Consider the following 22,295-nt stretch of genomic DNA (forward strand, 5'->3'; position numbering starts at 1 on the left):
GGGCAGTGAGGAGAGGCTTCTGAGGGTGGATTTATGGCACTGGCATCCATGTGAGAGGATGATGGAGTTCCTCAGCCGTGGCGTCGCTGATGGTGTTGCCGCTGCCTCCCGCCGCCCCCCGCAGCCCCCCGTCGCCCCGCACATTGTTTCTTGGTGTTCATTTTAATAGCAGATTGCATATGAAATTAGATGCAAGAGACATGGACAGTTTTGTCAAGTGGAGCAGGGAGATGATTCATATCCTTGGTAATAAAATGTTCCCTGAAGCAGCTACTCCTAAAGTTTAAGGGGGGGGGGCCTCTTTCATTTCATTGGCTGAAATGGTCCACATTGCTCCTGTGATTCCTCTCACCCCCACCCTGCCCCCCCAAAAAACACACCTCCCCTCCTCTTTCTCTCTCCCCACACCCCCACCCCTCCACCCCGTGACCAATCTAGACTCAGACAGTCTGTCCAGCCCCACTCACCTCAGTCTCAGCCTATCCGACGGTGAGGACCAGCTGGACCGCCTCCAGCAGGTGGAGCTAGCGAGGAGCACGCCCATGTCACTGTGGAAGGCGGGCACTGTGCAGGCCTGGCTGGAGGTCGTCATGGCGATGCCCATGTATATCCGTGCGTGCGCGGAGAACGTCAAGAGTGGCAAGGTGAGGCTTAATGAGCATCTTGGGATGGAGGGTTTATGGTTAACGCTTAAAACTTAACTGCATTAGCCTGTGACTGCACAGTAGTACAGGTAGACTTCAGGGAGATGGTAGTCGTCCCTTCTTCAAAGTAATATAATCCCAGCTATGTAATTAATCACCAGTATTAACTGAGTGGAGTAAGTTTATTTAAAATAAACTTTGCAGGTTGAGCTCCCAGTATAGTAGCTTTGATTTTACCCTTGACATGTGGGGGAACCTGATGTGTAAAAACAGGTAAATAGACGGCGAGCCTGGAAGCGGGCGGGGCGGCCGAGGTGAGCCACTCACCGGCTGTCATCCTGCAGGTGCTGCTCAGCCTTACAGACGAGGACCTGGAGCTCGGACTGGGAGTCAGCAGCGCCATGCACCGCCGGAAGCTGCGGCTCGCCATCGAGGACTACCGTGAAGCGGAGGCGGGGCAGGGGTGAGCTGGCGTTCACACTTCTGCACCGCTAAACTCTAAGGACTTACACCCCATTAAATGAGACGAATTTTTAATTATTCATAACCCCATTATAGCCTAAAAATAATGTTGCAATGATTCTAAGGTAATCAATTTTAAAAAAACTGCAGATTTTTTGCCATATAGTTTCTAAAAAATCTGTTTCGACAGACAGAAATCACGCATATAGTTTCGCTCCATCTCTTTTCTCAGCGGACTTCGGATTCTCAGACTTATCATAGGTGTACAATTTACCTCGGAGACGGCAGGTGCATTAGTAAAATGAGACAGTAATTGAACGCGCATCATATTAATTAAATATAAAATCCTTTAAGGTAAATCTTCCCCCAACTCCCTTGCTCTCTTTCCCTCTTCTCTCTGATCGCAATACGGTCTAATTAGAAGCCCACAAATGAGGACTCCTTTTCTTTTCATGGATTATTTTTACAGGTTGACCGTGAGTGCCATCTGCTGGACTAATGTAGATATGCACGTTTTCAATTCATGCACTGTGCAGCTTCAGGTTGCGTTATTTCTAAAGTATTAAAACACTGTAATATCTTGAAACGTACGTTTCTTCATTTTAAATACAGTATGTCAAATTACTGTCCAGTTAGCTAAATTTGCAGTCATCAATAATTCACCAGCGAACTGAACGTGGCAATAATGATAAGATCTTGAAATTATTCAACACAACGATTTCAGAATCACAACAAGGTTTGTTGGCCGGTTTATTCACGCACAGTGATAATTTGACTCTGCTTATCGATGCCTCTAATGTACTTACATAAGAGTTCGATTTACATACTGTACAGTCTGATTCGCACAATAATTTTCGGGGACATGATGGTTATATCGGGTCACGTTAATACTGAGGCTGCTCCGCAGGAATTCCTGTCATAGAGACAAATACAATGAGGCTTTTGTGACACTGCGCAGTGATTCTCTCTTTCTGTCTTGTTTCTGTGCTCTGCGGGTTCATCTCAGGTTGTCCAAGGCTGCAGATATGGACCACCACTGGGTGGCCAAAGCTTGGCTGAGCGACGTGGGGCTGCTCCAGTACTCCCAGTCCTTCCATAACCAGCTGGTGGACGGGCGCATGCTGAACTCCCTCACTCGCCGGGACCTGGAGCGCTACCTTAATGTGACTAAGAAGTTTCACCAGATCAGCCTGCTGCTGGGCATCGAGCTGCTGCATGCCCTCAACTTTGACAAGGAGGTCAGGCTTGCTGTCACCAGGCAGTAGTATCCCCCACCCTCCCCGTCGCACTCAGATCCACAGAACTGCCCCAATGTGCCCCAACGTAATGTCACACACATTTTTGGTTACTTCTCTAGCCTAAAGGCCACCAAATAACTTTCTGCAGAAACAAGTGATACACAAGGAAGTTTTCATATTTGGATAATGGGAACTGCTGTTGTACCTTTGGTAATTGGCTCTTAGGTCATGATTATCAGCAGTGAGCAATAGCCTAAAGGCCACCAAATAACTTTCTGCGGAAACAAGTGATACACAAGGAAGTTTTCATATTTGGATAATGGGAACTGTTGTTGTACCTTTGGTCATTGGCCCTTAGGTCATGATTATCAGCAGTGAGCAAAGACAACAAATATACAATATGCTGCCCATAGGGTGGGCCGGCCCTTTTAATTAGTGCATATCGTACTTCTGCAGGCCCTGCAGGCCAGACGAGCTTTATGTGAGCACCAGAACCTGGACCCTCTGGTGTGGACCAGTCACCGGGTGATGAAATGGGTCCGAGACATCGACCTGAAGGTGAGGATGGCTGCCGCTGTCCAGCCGAAGCCTGTGGGCAGCTCGTGGAGTTTTAACGGAGCTGCATAATGGAGTGTTTTATACCTTGTCTGTTTAAATAATAAAAACCAGTCAGCTTATCACTAAAAACCAATACCTGTTCTGAGTCAGCTGCTTTACAACAGTGCACTTCACTGCACCCCATTTCATATCCCAGTGGGGAAGCACAGGTGTGACTCCTCAATGGGGTCCAAGCCTATTAAGAATTCCGGCCACTGTCAGCATGAGCGTTTCCATACCAACACTCAGCGATCTGTACCTCTGTGTGTAGAAACCTCTGCCTTACAAGCCTCGGTTTTATTAGAATTGAGTTGAATGACACAAGAATTCACAGATTCTGGATCTATTTGTGTAGGATTCCATCTCGACAGGCTGCACTTCATCTCTCGATGAAATTACAGAAGATGTGTGTTGATAGAGGACAGAAGTCGATATTTCTTGATGGAACAGGTCACTAATTTGGCTACAGCTACATTACATTCCTGGCAGTGGGATGGTCAGAGAGATGGGGCATTTGACTGGTTGATGCACACGGTTTGACAGTGACGATTCTGTTGCGCAGCGTTTGAGATGTCAGATGATTGTGTGAAGTCCTTCTCTCCTGGGCTGTAGGAGTTTGCCGACAGCCTGCAGAACAGCGGAGTTCACGGTGCCGTGATGGTGCTGGACCCGTCCTTCAACACCGACGCCATGGCAACCGCGCTAGGCATCCCAGGCAACAAGCACATGATTCGTCGGCACCTTAAGGAGGAGTTGAAGGCACTGATCAGTGACGCCAGGTACAAGACATGACATTTAAACCGGCTTCTAGAAGCCCTCCGACGTGGTGTGAGGAAATTGGCTAGAATGGACACTTAACAGCCAAGAAGGCTGATTCAGAGGCCAGCCGCTGTCACTGCCATTCTTAACTGGGGTTCACTGGAGCTACATCTCGCAGGCGACGTCTCGTTGCTGTCACGTGCCGATGGATGGAATGATTTGGCTGGCCACAACTGTGCTTTCGGAATTTGGCCTCATTTAAGTAAAATTTGGCAGTAAAATTTACAACCGCTGTCATTCAGAATCGATCTCTTGGTTTGTCAGTAGTGATGGGAGAAAATGAGACTCTGAAAGTTACAGTCAGTCATTGACTGGTTTAGCCCATCTCTTAGTGGTTACTTTGCAGGTTTCCATTGGGTCAAACCAAGCAGTGATTGCTGAGGGGGGGGCAATGAGACTCTGAAAACTACAGTCAGTCATTGACTGGTTTAGCTCGTTTCTCATTGGCTACTCCTTTGGTTTGACTGTGCTGTCAATGTGCATTTTTAACCCCCTTTTCTCAGATCTCCACTTGCTAATGCCTGGGGAGTCTTGCATTTGCATTGGTAAGCTTCGTGACCAATCCCGGGCCTCCTTTCCCGTAGGGTGGGGCTACAGGTGGACTGTGAGCGTCTGGGCACGCCCACCCTCCTGCGCCAGAGCTCCCTGTCTCGTTCGCCGGCATCCAGCGGCCGGCGTTCGGAAGACGAGGTGTCACTGAGGAGGCGCGCTTGCAAGGTCGGCCCCCGCAACTCCGCTGAAGGTCAACTCCTCCCCACTCCTCTATGCTGCCATTGATTAACGCGTTCATTCTTCTCCAGCCGCCCGTAGGGTACGGCACAAAGGGCCACGCTGGACGGGATGTTGGTTTCCATGGCAGCTGCGGCTCCCTGCCCCGTGAGAGCCGAGGGGAGGCCTCGCCCCGGTCAGAGGGCAGTCCTATGCATAGCTACTCGGGCATCGAAGTCACCAACGTCTGAGATCACCACGACACAAATCACAACCATCCATCTCCTCACCCTTATCTGGGGACTGGGGCATGCTGGGAGATTTGCAGACACACTGGAGCCACTGGACAACTCTTGAGGAAAGAAACTTCGCTGAATGGGATCAGTTTTCTTCGGAGAATCTGTCCTAAAGGAGTACTCTCTCTCTCTTTCTATCTCTCTCTCTTTTTCTCCGTCTCCCTTCTTTAACCACATTCAGAAGTGACCCAGAGAAGTGTCTCCTTTGGCTTGCAGTTGTTTCTCCCCGTCAGCGATGACAGGAGACAGTTGAAGCCTTTATTTTTCTATTTGCATTATTCGCAGAGCTATTATAAACAGGAAAGTTCATAGTTTTCACAGTTTTCTAGCCTGTGCACTCTGTCTCCTCTGACCTCAAAGGTGTTTTTAATAAGAGAAACTGTGGAAAATATACCTACTCAAATCTGTCAGGAGGTAACAAAAGAAAGTACATATTCAGTAGGGTTAACAATAAGTAATGGCTGATCTCGCGTTTCCGTTTCTGTTTTGCTTTTTGGGTTTTAATGAACTCTTCTTCTGGCACTTTCCAGTGGCCTTGTAAACAGGAAGGAACTGAGAACATTTCTAAACTAGGTGGAAGATCATGTTTCATTAACAGTATTCCACAATTTGTATACAACTTACCACTGTTCAGCAGTGAAGCATTTTCACCTCGCTTTAACGATAATAACTTCAAATGCAATGATGCGGTGCTTGAACGCACCCTAGAGTGTTTAAAATATTAAAATGTTTTCCTTGTCTAGAATGAGTGAAAGAGATTGACATAAGTAAATCTGCTAGGCAAATATAAGGTCAGTAAAATAAAAGTGGCTGTACATTTTTGTAATTTATTGTTTTTTTTTAACACAAAATTCTACTGATGACTTTTCAATTATCCAAATGCACAAGGGAGAGGCTTTACGGTCTACATACAGCATACAGAGTGTGCCCTCAGGTTGTTCCCTGCTTTGTACCTGTAGTCCCCCCCGACCCTGAATAGGCTAAGTGGCTGCAGAAAATGGATGCATGGATGGATGGATGCATGGATGGAAACTGCATCCCCTGAATGAGAGTGGGGTGGCATTCTGTCAAAATGAATGGTGGAGCTATTCCCAGTAGAGCAGCACCGAGTTTCCCAAAACAGAAGGCATCTCTGCACCCCCCTCCGCAGCCATCTGTATTAGCTACCTATGTGACTGCATTTACATTCTGGTTTTCTTTCTAATTAACATGGTTAAACATTATGGGATGCTTGCCTTTGCTCGCTACTGAAACCCATAACAGGCTTAGATCAGTAACAACAGATGAATTAACAATGCAGTCCGGTTCCCATTGAAGCCTGTATTGCAGGCTGAGATATGAGTGAAACAGTCCACTTTAGAAGTGTGTATATTCGATTACCCACCAGATGACCTGGCAGGGTCTATGGCAGGCAGCACAGGCCCAAGGCTGAGGTGCACGTGGGGGGGTGGGGGTGCTATTCTAGGCTAAAAACCTCAATCTGTACCTCCGAAGAACAGTCAATCTCCTTCCATGACCAAGGGCTGCAGAGGAACATGGATACACTGGCAGATCCAGGGGGCCCAGCACTTGGCCGGAGCCTCTGAATACATAAATATATACAGCAGGGGGGCTGGAATATTCTAGGTACACCCCTGATCATGACTGCGATAATTGCAGCAGCGTGATGTATAAAAAATAGCTCCACTAGGTCAATGATTGAAATGTTTGTATAAGAAATATTAACAAAAGAAAATGAAAAATGTTTCTTTAACGGTCTGCTGGGTCAGACAGGTCTGTAGCTATAATTCACTTTTATTCAGGGGATTTAGTCAGTACAGCGGGTGGGGGTCACAGCTTATGGGTGAAACTGGTCAATTAAATCCTGTAATTAAAATCTGACGTGAATGCTGACACACCCGCCCTCTCACACTTGGATTATTCACCAGCAGTTTTACAATCGATAACCGGAAAAAACTGTATGAGCAGAGATTTTCACGAATTGTAGGCCAGGCAGAATAGGCAGTTTGCTAGGGCTCCCAGATTGCATTATAGAGGAAATCATCAATTTTCTTAATGGTGGGGGGTGGGGGGTGTGTGGGGGGGCATTCAAGTAAAGCTTTGCCTAAGGCCCCTGAAAAGGTGGGGTTGGCTCTAATTACGGGCTTTTGAAACACAGGATATGCTGTGTGGTCCTGATACACTGTCTGCACATCACTCTGCTACAGGAAACGTTTCGTAATGTTCGCTGGTAAAATCACGTCATCTGTTATTTCCTGTGATAACAAATCTGGCATATGTCGTAACACTTTGAACACACCAGCATCATTCGTCAAAGTGTGATTACTGCAAACTTAGGCTGTTTTAGTTAATAAACATCTGAAAATTATTCATTGCTTCTCCTGTTTACTCTGTGCCCACATTGTGTCTTTCTTACTCGTCTTTGGATCATATTGCATTGCTTGCAATTTTTTTTTTGTGCCAATTTTCTGAGTAAACACAACTTGAATATTTCGATATACTTATTTGCGTTTCATCCCAAATTATGTGCTTTATCTCAGGGATCCCCGACAAAAAACTTTCCACCAACTGTGCACGAGGTACATGGCACTAATGCAGAAAGAATAAGTAACCTTATTTGGCATAATCTGTCTAGTTAGTTTAGCAGACTTCCTGTGACATCACTCCCTGTGCTAACAAATGAATATTATGTCATTTAATAGAACTGAGCTAGCGTCTTCAGTCCCAATACTTATTAAATGAGCAATGAGGAGCACCACATTAAATTAGTAACTTAATATCACTATTTATTATCAAATTATAGTTGTGACACAGTGGTTAGCAGTGTTGCCTCTGGGACCCGTGTTTGAGTCCCATCCTGGGTTATTCCCTGATTTGTACCCATAGCTTCCGGTATAGGCTCCAGACCCCTGCAACCCTGAATAGGACAAGCGGATACAGAAAATGGAGGGCTAATACTAAATACGTATAAATGGTCTGATCCAACCCAGGTGCCACGATCAGTGTAATTGTTTAGGGGATGCAGGCACCGCACAATGAAAACCTGCCCTGAACATGGTGAGTGTGCAGTTTTGCGGATGACAAGGGTCTCTGAAGGTCCAGAGAGATACGTCACGGGAGCACGTGGATTCTACCCGTGTTTCAAATTGAGCAGGTGATGCCCGTCTCAGTGGGCAAGCTCAGTTTCCGTGTCCTTTGAGACCAAGTGCATAAAAGTACGCATGAAAAGAATTCTGTTAAAAAAAAAGACAAACATATCATAAAACGTCTTATGATAAAAGGTCCTAGTAGTCACTCTATACTTGTGATTTGTGTTTGGTTCTCACAGGTTCTGTGTGCTTAGGAGGAGGGTGCGGACAGATTGATTTTACGTTTTTGTAACATTTGAATGCGCTCTAACCGCATCATACCATCTGTACTGAGAATCATACAACAGTTAAACCAGACAATGCACAGTATTCGTTATAGTCTATTGATAATATTGTATAATAGTAGTGCGCACTTTAGATAACAAAGCGCTTCAAGCAAAATGTTGCTTTATATTACAAGATAATACATAAAATTGCTTGGATAACGTGTTAGTCCACACATCTTTTTAGGCATATTGTTAGGGACGATAAGCGTTTATTTCATTTCTTTCCCATTTTAGCTGAAGATCATTGATAAGGAGTTAAAATGCACTCTACGTACTCTAAGACCTGGGGGGGACTAGTTAACACTTTATGGGGAGTGTAAAGGAAGACGCCTATCTGCTGCGCTGGGCGGAATTTGGACAAAGCCGACCTTATTCTGCCTAAAATATAGGACAGAGAAAGCTGCGGAAAGCCGAGGTTTTAGCAGACGGGCGGAGCTCTCCTCTCGTGTGAATGTTGGAGAGCGTGCGCTGAAACAGCAGAGAGTGCCGGCGCCGTAGAAAATCCCTTTGTTTGGGGAATGGAATCAGAGAACCGCTAAATACAGAGAAAGTCAGGTAAGGGCAGCTTGCGGGTGCCTCTGCTTATCACACAGACCATTCATACGACTCCTTTTCCCCGAGGGTTACTTTTCTCAATTTGGTAACAATGTATCTAATGATCCGCGCGCTAAACTTTAGGAAATTTCATCGGCGGCGCTCGGAGCGAAATTTGAAGTAGCTGGTCGCTCTCGATACACTTGTAAAAGTTCCTGATGGGGGGGGGGTTCCGTGGCACGAAACGCCCAGAACAATGCATATTTGATGTATTGTTTCAAAATCAATAAAAATAGTTCATATTGTTCCATACCGAACTTATCTGACTATTTTTTTATTGTCCAATAAACAATGGACTTCCCGTTGGACCATTATGGTTACTTAGTGCTTTATAACAGCGAATTGGAATGTATTTTTCATTTACTCCACATGTTAAGCTATTTACATTTCACTTAAAATCTTAGCCCAGTGTCGGGTATGAACACGTGTCTTGAATCAGTGGACACTACCGTTTTAAACATCATTATAGATTTCCAGCTTAGCTATGCCTAATGTAGGCATATTCAGTATTAAGTCCCCTTCATGTATTTGTATTAATTCTGTCTTCGTTATGTACTTTGTTTGGGGAGAATCCGACTCATGACTCTCTAAACCATACTGTGTGACTTTCCCATGACATGACAAAACCAGCATTTTTGCTTAGTTATGCAGTGCTTTTTCTGTTATATCTATACTAGCATCTGATATCCATCCGGCATTATTCACAACCCAAATGGTCTTTTTACTATCCCCTCAATTTCATCTTCAGTCTTACGTTACCATGCCTGTAGCCTATTTTCCATACTGCCAAAAGTCGCCTTTTCAGCCGCCTCTGCCAGGGTGTGTTTGCGCTTTATTGTCCGACACGTTATCCTGCAAATATTGCCGGTTTTGCTTAAGAGGATTTGGATCTCTGTGAAGTTCCCACGATTGCACATTAATGCAATATCCTGAGTGCGAAATGACCGACCACTTTAAAGATAATATCAATATCGGAATAATTTTCCGCTCGCGGTCGACGTGCAAATCCACACGGTGTGGCGGACTGCGGGCAGTATAATGTGCCCTTTCCTCTTATATTACGTTTCTATCATGCCGATAGTCATGGAGAGGTTATTGTCTGCCTTTTAAGATGCCAGAAGCGCACATGCTTTGTTCCATCGCCGGCCTCCCCGGTGCGGTTCCCCGCCAGCCCTGCCTTTGTAACGCAGGACTTGAAGGACTCTGCAGAAACAAAGGGGGGAGCCTCTACGGCCCGTATCCGTGTCTTCTCGCCTAAAAAAGACGGTTTAAGAAAAGCATGCAATTAACCCAAAAACGCTACAACTTGTTTTGTAAACTGCTAGATGCTCGGACTGGTGGTTAACAAATTGGATCAGTGAGGGGAAACGATCGGCGCCCGGCAGCGATTTAACGGCACGGTAGTTTTCAGCCTTTGATTAGTGATTCTACAAATTAAACGAAAGGTACTTCCAATACTTCCCCGGTAGATTTCCGTGTTTTCAAAACCCAGGTTGTTTCAACTAGAAACTGGATGGCTGGCCTTTTGTCCGCTACTGGAAGTAACATCTGTACCGTGGGAGCAGTTCAACTGTTGAAGCATGCATGTAAACAGTTTTTTAAACAATTCTAAACAATAAAAATAAGAGAATCCCCTGGCCCACCCCCAACTCGTTGCGTTGTGTTGTCTTCAGGGAGGGATTAATGTTAGGCTATAGCCTAGGACCCCTACAGAATTGGGTCCCCTTGATACAAACCGGCCAATCCACCAGCACTTTCCAATCTCTCAACCCAACCCAGCAAGTTTCACCACCGGCCTCAGTACTGGTCCTTGCCGAAGTGACACTCACTGTCCAAGCTGAAGTGAAACTGGCTGGCAAGCTGGCACCCCTCAGAAACTGGCACCCTGTGCGAATGCATGTCGCCTATGTCCGGACTGACCGGAACCGTGCCAGAGAACGTAATCTGCCCCTGTGTGTCGTCTTTAAACTGTACGTTTAATTATTCTAATGCTCGCCTGCTACAGCAAGTAAACCGAGTATTGAGTACTTTCAAAACTATGAGTAATGAGAAGTATGCATTCTGTTTTTTAATTAATACCATCTTAATTCCCTGTGCTCAGGCAGCACTGACCTTGAAATTGGACAGAAGAACGATGGAGAGGCGGAATTATATTATTTATCTTTCTGACTCGTTAAATAATGTGCCATTGTTCAGATTTCTCAGATCACTCTTATGCCTCTTTGTGGCCCTTTTCCATCCTCAAGGCACAGAGACGTTTCTTCTTTAAGAGCAAAACCCGGTTTTTGTTTACCTAAATTTCTCTAGGAACGGTAGACTTTTTTCCCCCCAACTTGTAATATAGTGTGGATTAACTCTTGCACTAATTACTATACTATGACACTTACTTGGACTAGCAGAAAAGACAACAGACGGAAGAGTTTAGACTAATGAGTAATGTCTTTAATGATATGCTTTACCATGCCAGTTGAATGTATGTATAATTAATAAAAGTTAAAGCCTATTTCTTGTTTAGTTTGCTAGTTGGTCAGTGTTGTTGTCAGTATTTACCTTTCATTTTCCCTTCTAAAAGTGTGTTAACTGGAGTTTGTTTTCAGGGAAATGCATGCAGAGATCTGGTTAGGCACTCAGTCAGCAATAAGGGAACTGGCTGTTCTTGGTGAAAAGAAGTCTATTGTACAATGCGATGAACGGGACCTTTGACTCAAAATGCTTTTGGCTGATATTTATGAGATGGGAGGCAGAACTACAATGAGATAATTGGCGAGATGAAGTTACAGTTAGTGTCACCCCGACTTCCACCAGTGCCATATGTAATCTCACTTTCAAATGCGGCGGCCTGTTTCTGGTCTGTTGAAATTAAACGGCAGGTTTGTAGTTTTAGAAGTGGGCCAGTCCTCACCGGTGTGCAGACCACCACTTCTCCATGTACACTGGGACTGGGAGTACTCGCACCTGCTGTTCCATGACAAGGGGAGTACTCGCACCTGCTGTTCCATGACAAGGGGAGTACTCGCACCTGTTTTTGTCCCCAGTTCAAGTACTAGCATTAGTCTGTCCACCATAAGCTGCGTGTTTTGTACAGAGACAGTGAAGATCCTTAACTCCGCCCCCACTGTGGATCCCTTTGCCTGCTTTGAGAAGCTATAAACCCCGTGGGGGGGGGGGTTGTGTCAGAGCCCTCGGTGTGACCCACTCGTCTCGCAATCCTGAATGTGCTGGCTGCGGCCGGCTGGACAAGACTTCACGCCTCAGGTGTGATCAAGGACAGGACAGTGAGGCTACTCACCTTGTAGTTTAGCAGAAAGCAGTATTCATGACTAAGATAATGTGACAGTATACACGCTGACAACGCAAAGTATATTGTGATTAGTCGTTTTCCCCCCACATTCTGCCCAGCCGATGAGATTCCAGCCAGTCCTCATCCTCGTTTAGTGAGCCATTGCGACTACCTGGTCGTTACGTGAAATGGTCTCCAAGTGAAGATCGCAGTAGCCCAGGCGTGACGCCACTGTACTTGCGACTTTGCCTCAGCCTCCCGAACTCCATTACTTCGATCCTTCGTGAAGTAGAACTTTAACAACATTCTGTACATTCTCCTTGAAATATCTCATACTCTTATGCGTTGTTGACAGCTGTACAAAATCTGGTTGAAAGAAAATCTGGCTGAATTTTTATTATGGTCATATTTGCTAACCAAGGTAGTCACTCAACAAGGAGTCATATTTATTAGAGAATGGCTCCCTGCCCTGAGTTATTCCTTGCCTTGCACCTCTTGTTCCCAGGGTATGCTTGGGACCCCTGCGACCCTGTGTATGACAAGCAGGTATACAAAATGAATAATGAATATAAGCATTAAGTTGTACTTGGTATAGATCCGAAAATAGTCACGGCTATGCCAAGGTGTTATTCGGGTTCACCTGGCGTACAGCAATCATGAGTTATAGGGGCAGAATGTTATCTAATTTTTCTGTATCTATGTACTTTTTATGCAGGACTGTGCCCCTGAGTGCTTTAAAATGCAACACGATAACTCGCTGGTTGCACCAGTACACAACTGTAACCAGTTCTCCGGGTACTGGCGAGGCTGTGGGGCTGATTCCACGCACGTGACTGCGGAGAAGCTCCACTTCAGCTGATCAGGGCACACGCCATCCTCCGTAGCTCTCTGTCTCTCTTTGTTCAGACACGTGCAGCCATACCTTGGTTAGGTAGTTTAATTTTTGCGTCTCTGCCAGCTCCTTCCACCGCCAGACCCCAGGAATATGTTTTCATAGTCATGGCAAGACATGTTCTGGAAGCTCAGAATTCCATATATAAATGTAATATACCTAGAAATAATTATTTAGCTACAGTCTCTTCCCAGCCCCTATAACTAGCCCCATCAGTTTTATCTGTTGCATGTTTTTAATTGATTTATCAGTTAATTGCCCTTACATGTGTCTGGCAGTCTCTGTGTGGACATTGATTTCTACTTAAGCTCTTAATTAATTGGCAGTCACTGAGTGTTTGAGTTGGTGAGCAAAATAGATCGTTGAGGTTGCTTTTATTGTTCTCCACCCTGGACCTATCAGTCCACTACTCATCTCGCATTTATTTGACAAGTGTAAGAAATAAAGGAGTATAATTTAAATCACGAATATGGCTGTGGCAATTTTCTGAGGCAGAACTTCCTATTTCCCATAACCCCGCTCAGGTTAAGCGTTTTGGAAGATGGACAGAAAGTGTTTCATTACCTGCTTCATGTTGTTATGCTGAAATATGCTTAATTTAAAAGTTCTTCGTGTGATTTAGGATCATACCGCTACTTCAGCTGGCAGCTCAGTGTTGACCAGTCAGTTAAAAATTCAACTTAATGACACTGATCTTTTTGAAGGCGTGAGCGATCTGATTTAGAACAAAAAAAACAACTAACCCTTATAGAAACGGGTGGGCCAGGTCTGTACCACTGACAGACACTGTTCCACTTTCAGGGGTGGAAAGAAACGGAAGAGGACATTAGGGAAAAACCAAAGAAGTACTGCAGTTTCATTACAGGAACAATCAAAATAGTTCCCACTTTGGCACACCTGAAGCAAGCAATGGAGGAATGGAAAAACACCGTATACCTGGTACAAGTGTGTTGGGAGGTGGCAGGGAGCGAAAATGTGAGCTGTATGGGGGTCCCCGAGGACCGAGCTGGGAAACGCTGCTCCAGAATGTGTTCATTGGTGCTCATTAATGGCACTTGAAGTTATTTATTCTTAACAGATTCTCTATACAGTTTTAAAAAGTTGAATCTGCTGCTTAAAGACTGATAAAACTGGTTTAGCGCCAAAGAAATGTAATGGCATAATTTTGGGAATGTTTGCCACGGTAGCATGTTTGTAGGCGGATTCGTGAGCTGCCTAAGGTCTCTCATGACACGGTGATGTGCTCTTGTGTGGTTCCATATGTCTGAGTTGTGTGCATCGCTCACATGCCTTTGTGAATTGGAAATATTTGCAATTAATTTAGAATACTAATCCTTTCAGGCTTTACTTTGGATGCAGTTGTTGTTGTACCCCCAAGAAGCTTCTTGAATAACGTGATTAAATTTGAAGGAGCTGCAAGACTTGTGTTGCAGATCCCAGGAACAGAGAAGCGTTATTTTGAGGATGGGGTGGAGCGTCTAGCAGCCCGTGGATGACGGTGCTGAGTATTTCCTGTCAAACTGCAGGGGTTATGAACTTTGCTGGGGTGTGGTCTCGCTAATGCTTATTCCTGTCTAAAGGTCTGCTGTATGATAATGTAAAGTTTTGTCCCGGCAATAACATTCAGGTAGAAGTATGCCTGTTTTAGTCCAGCACCATTTCAGCGCCTTGGGAGGCTGCTGTCTAGTCATCTTGAGGTTCTTTTTGGATGTAACCATTCCGACAAAATGGACGGACTGAATTTTCTTTCGATTTTAGCGTCTGTTGGAGGCTTTTCTCGGTAACACTCCGATCGGCTTAATTAACGTCGCGTGACGTGACACCTGCCGCGGAGTCCGGGTCGAGCCTCGGCCATCCGAGGACCTCAGGCTGCGCTCGAGCACGTGACTCTGAGGAGGATAGGAAGGGGGGAGGAGCTAAGAAGGAGCCGGCTGTTACTCCCCAACACGAGCTCTCCCAAAGACGGCTGGCTGTGAAAAGCTTACTGCCACACCATAGCCACTCCCCGAATCCCCCCCCGCCCCAGAGCAACCCCCCAGACTTGGAGCACTTCCTGTTTTTTTTCTAGTTAATAATGAGGTGTCTGGCACCCTAGCCCAGCCCACTGCCTCTGATCAGGTTTTTGCCAGTATTCTTAATACGCAGAGTAAGCCAAATCGTCCAGGGTCTTTATGGTTGTTATGCCTCAGTCTCAGAAGCGCAGTGCTGAAATTGATCCTGCATCGAGGTCACTGGCAAATTCATCCCTCCTCCTGCTTTTGCTTGTCGGGAGCGTTCTCGACGTATCTTCCCGAATTCATCCTTTCCAGTTACCTGACTTGCTCAAAGTGATGCCCGCATCCTATAAAGTATGTAAGTATGGATCTGTGTGCAGATCCGTTTCTGGGTAGACATTCCAGTTCTCCTCTTTAGGGTAGATGTTCTCTTCCACAAAAATGACCTGAACAAGTAAGTGAACAGTCAGCATGCGTGTAGTGCGGTTGGACGATGCTTTGCACGCCGTATCTTGAAGTAGGCTCTGTTCCAGTCTCCGTGTTGTGTAACCCCCAGACAAACCCCTGAGAACCCCCCCCCTCCCCCGAGTCCCTTGCCCTCCCTCCCTTTCCTCCAACCTACCTGCGCTCGTTCTTCTGCGGTCGGCCCGGGTGAGTCAGGATCCCCCCACGCCGCCTGATTGCTGCTTGCGTCGTCGGCAGATTGAAGGGCTATCGGCGAGCCAACGTTGGCTCTTCTCCAGCGATGCCTGGCGTGTTAGTCAGGGCGTGGGCTTGAAGAGGCCTGTCCTACTGATGCCTATTGTCTTCTTAGGCTGGGTTTGCTACAGAAACCCAAAGGGCACAATTTTCAAAATTTACTTAATCTTCTGCTTCTAAGGTTTAGTCTTTCCTTTTCAGTTTAGGCTTTTACAAGTATGAATTCGCTTACTTGTGTTCACATGTAGAAAGTAGTAGATGCTGTAATTACTACACAGTGGGAAAGACTAGACCTGGTGCCGTGCACCTTCATGTCATATTACGGTTGCTTTTTAGATCTCTGCTCTTGAAGGACATAAAATGTACACTACACTGGAGTTGTTGATTATTTCAGCCTAATCCTATATGCAGTCGCAGTTTGTATGTAATCTCTTGATGTTTGTTTAATCGGCTGGGACCTTCTCTCTCTCGTCTTGGGTGTGGCTGAACTGGCAGTCATCTCTTAGCGATCTTGGGAGTCTGGGGGCTGAGGAGCCAGCTTTGACTGGGGTGTGTGTGCCCGGGCCCCGCAGCAGGGAGGACATGGTCCCTGAGGGCCCGGACGGCTAATGGGGGGGGGGGGGTTTCCCCCCTCCACGCAGGTGCCGCTGCTTCCCTCCAGCTGCCGTGTCGCCGTGGGGCGAATGAAATGCCGCATTCAGCAAATCCTGGCTCCCGTGGTTTGTTGCCGTGCCAACGGGAGCCTCTTGCATCCCTGATGGAAAGAAGAAACGTATTTCTAAGGAAGTGAATTTCTAAGGAAGAAAACCGCCCTTTATCACATATTGATTGTTAAAGCCTCGGTCCTCCTTGGGTTGGTAAAGACGGATCTGTCCTCTTAAGGCAGGGAATTTTAACGCTGCCCTCGGGACTGTTTTTTAATCTTTCCCCAATTCCCCAATGCATTAAATTTTTTTGTGAAACGTTCCACCATTTTCTTTCTCGGCGCCAGCCTTTGGGTTCATTATGAGTCTAGCTGTCTTTTGCAGTCTAGCCATTTGATGTTTGTGTGCTTTTGGGGAGTGACAAGTGATTCACGGTGATGTCGCTAAGCTGTCTCTAGAGCGGTTGTCGGTTAAATGCAGTTTTGAGGTTCTGTCATTGCTATAAGCTGATCCAGCGTTCAGCCTCTCTTAATCATGCGGCTGTCTGTGTATATACGCTGATGCTGGTCTTTCAGCTGTCACGCCTCCCCCCCCCCCCCCCGCAGGCTGCCGTTCTGGCTCGCGGGTCAGACACGGACCGTCAGAGCCCAGCGGGCGCATCCCAGCACTGGACATGTGCTTCAGCGGCCGGCCCTCGCCAAGCCCTTCGCCCAGCACGGGGGGCAACAGCTCAGGGTCCCAGTACGCCTTGTGCGCCCTGGGCGTGGGGCTTATTGCCCTGGGCGTGGTCATGATCGCGTGGAGCATGGTGCCCTCTGAAGCCACGCGGAACAGCAGCCGGCCAGGAGGGGGCAGTCTGGAGGCCAAGGGCCGCACCTCGTCGGTAGCCTTCATCCTGGCGGGCGGCGGCGTGGGCATGCTCATGCTGTCCTTCTGCCTGGGCGTGCGCAACAAGCAGCACCGGCAACAGTGGGAGGGCCAGACCCCGGAGCCGCAGTTCCAGGATCACATCAGTGCTGTGGAGCAGGGCAACAGCGCCACCGCGTGAGTGTTCAGTTCCTCGCAATTACATTTTAGACTGTTTAAGTTCTCTAAAACCTGTTACCACCCCCCACCACCACACCCGCTACGGGCCTCTGATCACTGATGATGGGGCAGTTTACGGCCTGCTTGTAAAAGGGGAGGGGGGACAGAGATCACCTGGATGGGACATTGGAACATTGTACACAGATAAGATTGCTACCGCTCCTGTTTTAGAATGACCTGGTTTTACCTTCATCAGCTGTTTCTGTTATTTCGAAATCGGATTAAGAGAAACATCACAGGGGCGGGGTGGGGGGGTGGAATAAAAAGGCATAACACTCACACCTTTGTTGGTTTTTCTTGAGCAGTTCCTCTTTCACCTGTGGGAATAGCTGCCTGCCTTTTTTTATGGTGTGTCTGGGCATGGCTGCACCCTCGTGCACGGCCTCTTGGGGGCGCCACAGGGTGCGGTTCCACTGCTAGTGAGCTGTGGCTACTGATTGCCACTGACCGAACTATAGGTAAAACGTGAAGTGCATGTCCGCATCGCTGTAAAGGGGCTTCCCTGACACGTTCGCACTCGGAGAGTGTGAAATAATCTGTAAATCTGCAGGAATCTGATAGGAGCTGAGCCAAAGTGCACGGAGTACAAAGGCTTCTTTCCTCAAAGTTTTTCTGTAGCTTGTGACGGTTATGTGGGTCTGCTTTGTTTACGTGATGATGTCACCGTGCATAGGGCAAGGGAGCTGGCTGCCAGCTATGACGTGCCGAGCTATGAAGAGGCAGTGGGCAGCGGCCAGTACCCAGTGCGGCAGAGCAACCTGCGTCACAGCGCCTCCCAGCTACCATCCTATGATGACCTGGTGGACTCCCGGGAGGACTGGGGCCCCGAGGACAATTCCAGCGACGGTCACGGTCCTTTGCCGGATTCGGCTCCTCCCAGCCAGGTGGGACGGCAGCACAGCCGGACCGGACGCAAGCTCCTCCCCCTCAAGGTCCGCCGGATCAAGTCTGAAAAGCTGCATCTGGAACACCCTCCCCTGCAGGCTGGTCCTCTGACCATCGAACCGCTCACCCCCCCTCCGCAGTACGAGGAAAAGCTCCCCGAGCTCTGAAGGACTCAAGTGCTCGATCACCTGGGTGGCATCTCTCATCAATGCCAGGCCCCGCCTATTTTACCCAACATGGCCCCGCCCCCTTTACCTCTGCTTGCAAGCACCTGCCTCCTCCACCTGCCACCTTCATTCTCGGGGCTGAGCTCAGGTGTTGAATGTGACGTACTAGTTCACCGCGGCAGGACGCACCTTTCCGTCACCTCCTCTCCTGCGAGAAGATGACTGGACTCCACGGTGTGCTTCTTACTTCCCCTGTGAAATTCAGTCTTTCCCACTGAAGATGTAGTGGACCGTGTGTAATGTTCTGGATGTAGTGTACAGAATGTTAGAGGAAACAGAGTGGCATATTTATTCTCAGCCTAAAGGGGATGGTGCTGCTCTGCTCGGCCTTGTAGTAGCACCACCACCCCCTACCCCCCATGCAAACTAAAGTTTGAATATTGAGTGTTTTACTTTGAAGAGCGTAATGGAGGATAATGTGACAGAAACACGGGGGATTCGTCGGAATCATTTTACTCGTCGTACAGTATGAAATACATTTATGGATGCACTTAAATGGGTACTTTCATTTAAGAAATCACCGTATTCTCGTCCTGAGAGAAAATAAGGTGTGTGTGTGTGTGTGTGTGTGTGTGTGTGTGTGTGTGTGTGTGTGTGTGTGTGTTAATATGCTTAGCAAAGGTTTGTAAGTGTACTAGTTTTTTTTTCTTTAGGCTTGTATGGAAAGAGTTTACCAGAGAATGTCTGATTTAAGAAGGAAACTGTGATTCAGAGTGATTACGTGGTTAACGTGAAGAATGGACTGTGCACTTTGTGTTTGGGGAGGGGTCTTCTTAATACTTAAGCTCTTAATATCGAAGGATGACGGAGGGCGAGCCGCTGCCTTCCTTCCTGTCCTCACGAAAAATGTGCTGGCTTTGGTTTTCACAGCCTGCCTTTGCGTGAGCCAAAGACCTCCTCCTGTTTCTCTCTATTTTCCTTCAGGACTTTTTTCTCCCCCCTCTTCAGCTGCGTTGTCTGTTGCCGGTTTTTTTGTCGGCTGCGTTTCCCATGAGGCACTTTTGACTGACTCCCTCGCAGCCAATCCACTACCCGCTGCTGCCTCTAGCGACATCAAACATTAGTCCTTGTGTTGTACTCGTGTACCGTTTTCTGTTAATGACCCTTTCTGTATTTGAGTCGCATGGCAGGACACGAATTTCGTTTGCGCAATATTTGGAGTGACAGTTTGGGAATTTTTCTTTCAGCCGAGGAGAGAAGCCGATTTTGTTTTACATTTCCAAATGAAGTGCCTTGCATTCCCAGAATGTCAGCGTCACTGACAGGTAAATCTTAATCGGGCATCCATGCTATATACGGTGCAGTAGTACATTTATCCACTTGCCTTGTAACCCAGTTTCAGCATAAATGAGATGCTCTCCTTACTTATTCATATAGTCAGGGACTGGGCTGCATGGCCCCCCCAGGAGGAGCACCGGCTTTGAACGGCCTCCCAGTTTGTAGAAGGGGCTGCTTCATTTGCCCTTTTAAAATCAAGCGCTCGTCGAAAGGCCAAATGCTTCAAGACTTGTTATCCCTGAGCGATGTCTAAAATAGAGTTGTAAATCAGCCCCCCCCACCAAATCTTCCTCGGTGCCTCCATGTTCTTGCATCTGGAGCACCAGAACTTGGTCACTTTTATAATGTCAGTAGAGCAGTTAAGATCTGAGGCGCAGTGACGGCCAGTACAGCCTGCAGCCCCTGAAGCAGAATCCACTGCCCTAAACCGACTGTATCCTGGGCCAGGGGTTGGACGTCCGGCTGCTGGATAATCTCCTGATAACCAAGTCGTGATCCCCCAGCTCTTAGACTTGTGTGCCCATGCATGCAGTTCCTTGAAGGTAACAGGTAGTCCGGTTAAGAAATGAAAATGACAAGTTAAACACGATCCACTTTTATCTCCGGTGCTTCAAGCTCTTCTCTCCTCTGTTTAATGTGTCTGTTCAGACTCAACAGTGTGTGTGTGTGTGTGTGTGTGTGTGTCTCTATGACATTAATAGCTGGTGACCTGGGAACGCCTGTTCTGTATCACTCCTGACTTGCATTGTGAATCGTAGGAAAACTGCATAAAGGAATGAGGTTTTCACTTTAACTTCTGGCCAGAATTAAATAAGAGATTTCAATTCACCCATTCCTGACCAGTTCACCTTTTGTATGCAAGCACCATGTTAAATCCTTTGTGGAGATCTCTGTACAGATCGTAAGCACCGTGTGTAGCTCTGCGATTAACGGATGACCTTTCCTTCTCAAGCTTCTCTTTATATTCCAAGAAGAAACTGTTTCTGTTGAACGTCACGACATGAATTTTGTAAACCGATGTCCACTTGGAAATGTTTTTATGCTATTGTTGAAAACGGGCCCACGCTGTGGCCGCGTTTTTTTTTTAGCATGAGTATTTTTAAAATGAGGTTATGTATTAGAATTGTTTTTTTTTTTTTTTTTGGTAGCGTAAACCACTTTTATAACTGTTTGTATTTATTCCAGCATTTTTCTTGAAAGTGAAAAATAAACGTGCTTTTTGGAAATAGAACATTCAGCTTCCCAATTGTGTGTCTCTTCCGTTCATCCTTGAAATATGCACATTTTTCGGAACGCGTTGGATAAATTTTTTCAATTATTTTTACATTTTAATTTATATCATGTTTGCAAAGCTCTGGAGGCCGGACTTGTCATTTTGAAACTTGACAAACTGGAGAACGTCAGATTGAAGGTATTGTTTTTCTAAATGCAGAACTTTTCTTTCCCTCTCTGTTTCCAAAGTTTTCGTGGCAGATTACAATCAGTTGAGTTGGTCGTACTGTATAGTTAGTTTTATTTCCACTTACCTTACTGCTTAATAAGCTGTTTCACTGTTTTCCTGGAATGAGCATCGTGCGGATGCTGCCTGATGCGTTGCACTATACTTTGATTTACTGCCCTTTAGTGATAAGGGAAGGCATCCAAGCCCCATGAATATCTTATCAGTAGTTTTGTTCCCTACTGTTGTTCCTAGTAGAAACATCAGGAGACTTAACAAAGAGCCCGGAGGTATTGCGACACAGCCAGACTGAACTGGGTCCAGCTAACTTTCTCAGATTTTCTGTTTCGCTTCCATTCTTGAGCCCGGGCCAGCGCCGGCGATACGCTGACATGCACGAAGATATTTAAGCGATTTCCTGCCTATGAAGCGATATCCGAAATGGTTCAAGTCAGTCCCTCAGCAGAAGGAAATTTTCCAGTCTGATGTTTATGCACAACTTGTAAACTTTAAGGTCTTGTGTGTTTCTAGATACTAAGATACTTAAAGCAAGACTAGGTTTACCCACTGTGACCTTTCATGTCATTTTGCAGAGAAATTTTGATACTTTAGTGTGTCCTCTACTGTCTTTTGCACTCTGTCATTGGGTGGTGCATAAATGTGTTCCAATAATAATAATTAGTACTTTTATTGATCCCTGTGGGGAAATTCTCTTTGCCTTCTCCATCTTGATCTCCGTAGGTGAGAGTAAGTTGGCAGTGAAGGGCAGCCATCCATTGCAGTGTCCAGGGAGTTGAGGGCTAAGGGCCTTGCTCAAGGACCTACAGATGTGCTTAGGCTGAGCTTGAACCAACAACCTTCTGATTACAGGCACAGAGGCTTAGTCTACTGAACTGCATGCTGCCCCCCCCCCCCCCCCATTCATGTATTTTATTGTGTTACATTTTCAGTCATTTTTTAACTTTCAAATAAATGGGTGGGGTGGGGGTGGAGTATGTTCTGTTTTGTTCCATTTTGTTCTTTGTTATAAAAATCTCTAATAAAAATTTGGTCACAAAAAAAACTTTCAAATAAATAAGGGAGACATTGAGAACAAAGC

At 46.5% G+C, this 22,295-nt stretch overlaps 1 protein-coding gene across 2 annotated transcripts; it reads left to right on the plus strand.

Moving 5' to 3' along the window:
- Positions 1-7,761: 7,761 nt before the first annotated feature.
- tmem51a (transmembrane protein 51a) lies at positions 7,762-20,989 on the plus strand. Of its 2 annotated transcripts, none has more exons than XM_049017227.1 (3): positions 7,762-7,821; positions 16,888-17,326; positions 18,042-20,989. In XM_049017227.1, the coding sequence occupies exons 1-3, from the start codon at positions 7,800-7,802 to the stop codon at positions 18,418-18,420; spliced, it is 840 nt and encodes a 279-aa protein (XP_048873184.1). In that variant the 5' UTR covers positions 7,762-7,799; the 3' UTR covers positions 18,421-20,989. The 2 variants fall into 2 exon arrangements, with proteins under 2 accessions (XP_048873184.1, XP_048873185.1); XM_049017228.1 differs by lacking the exon at positions 7,762-7,821 and adding an exon at positions 8,489-8,734.
- Positions 20,990-22,295: the final 1,306 nt, after the last annotated feature.

This window comes from Brienomyrus brachyistius, chromosome 6 (genome assembly GCF_023856365.1).
Source record: "Brienomyrus brachyistius isolate T26 chromosome 6, BBRACH_0.4, whole genome shotgun sequence".
In the NCBI taxonomy this organism is placed as follows: domain Eukaryota; kingdom Metazoa; phylum Chordata; class Actinopteri; order Osteoglossiformes; family Mormyridae; genus Brienomyrus; species Brienomyrus brachyistius.

What these genes read in the sequence shown, in the direction of transcription:
- tmem51a (XM_049017227.1), top strand. Translation starts at nt 7,800, where the DNA reads ATGAAAACCTGCCCTGAACATG. An exon ending in GAAAACCTGCCCTGAACATG is followed by an intron (nt 7,822 to 16,887) that starts GTGAGTGTGCAG and finishes CCCCCCCCGCAG; the next exon opens with GCTGCCGTTCTGGCTCGCGG. An exon ending in CAGGGCAACAGCGCCACCGC is followed by an intron (nt 17,327 to 18,041) that starts GTGAGTGTTCAG and finishes CACCGTGCATAG; the next exon opens with GGCAAGGGAGCTGGCTGCCA.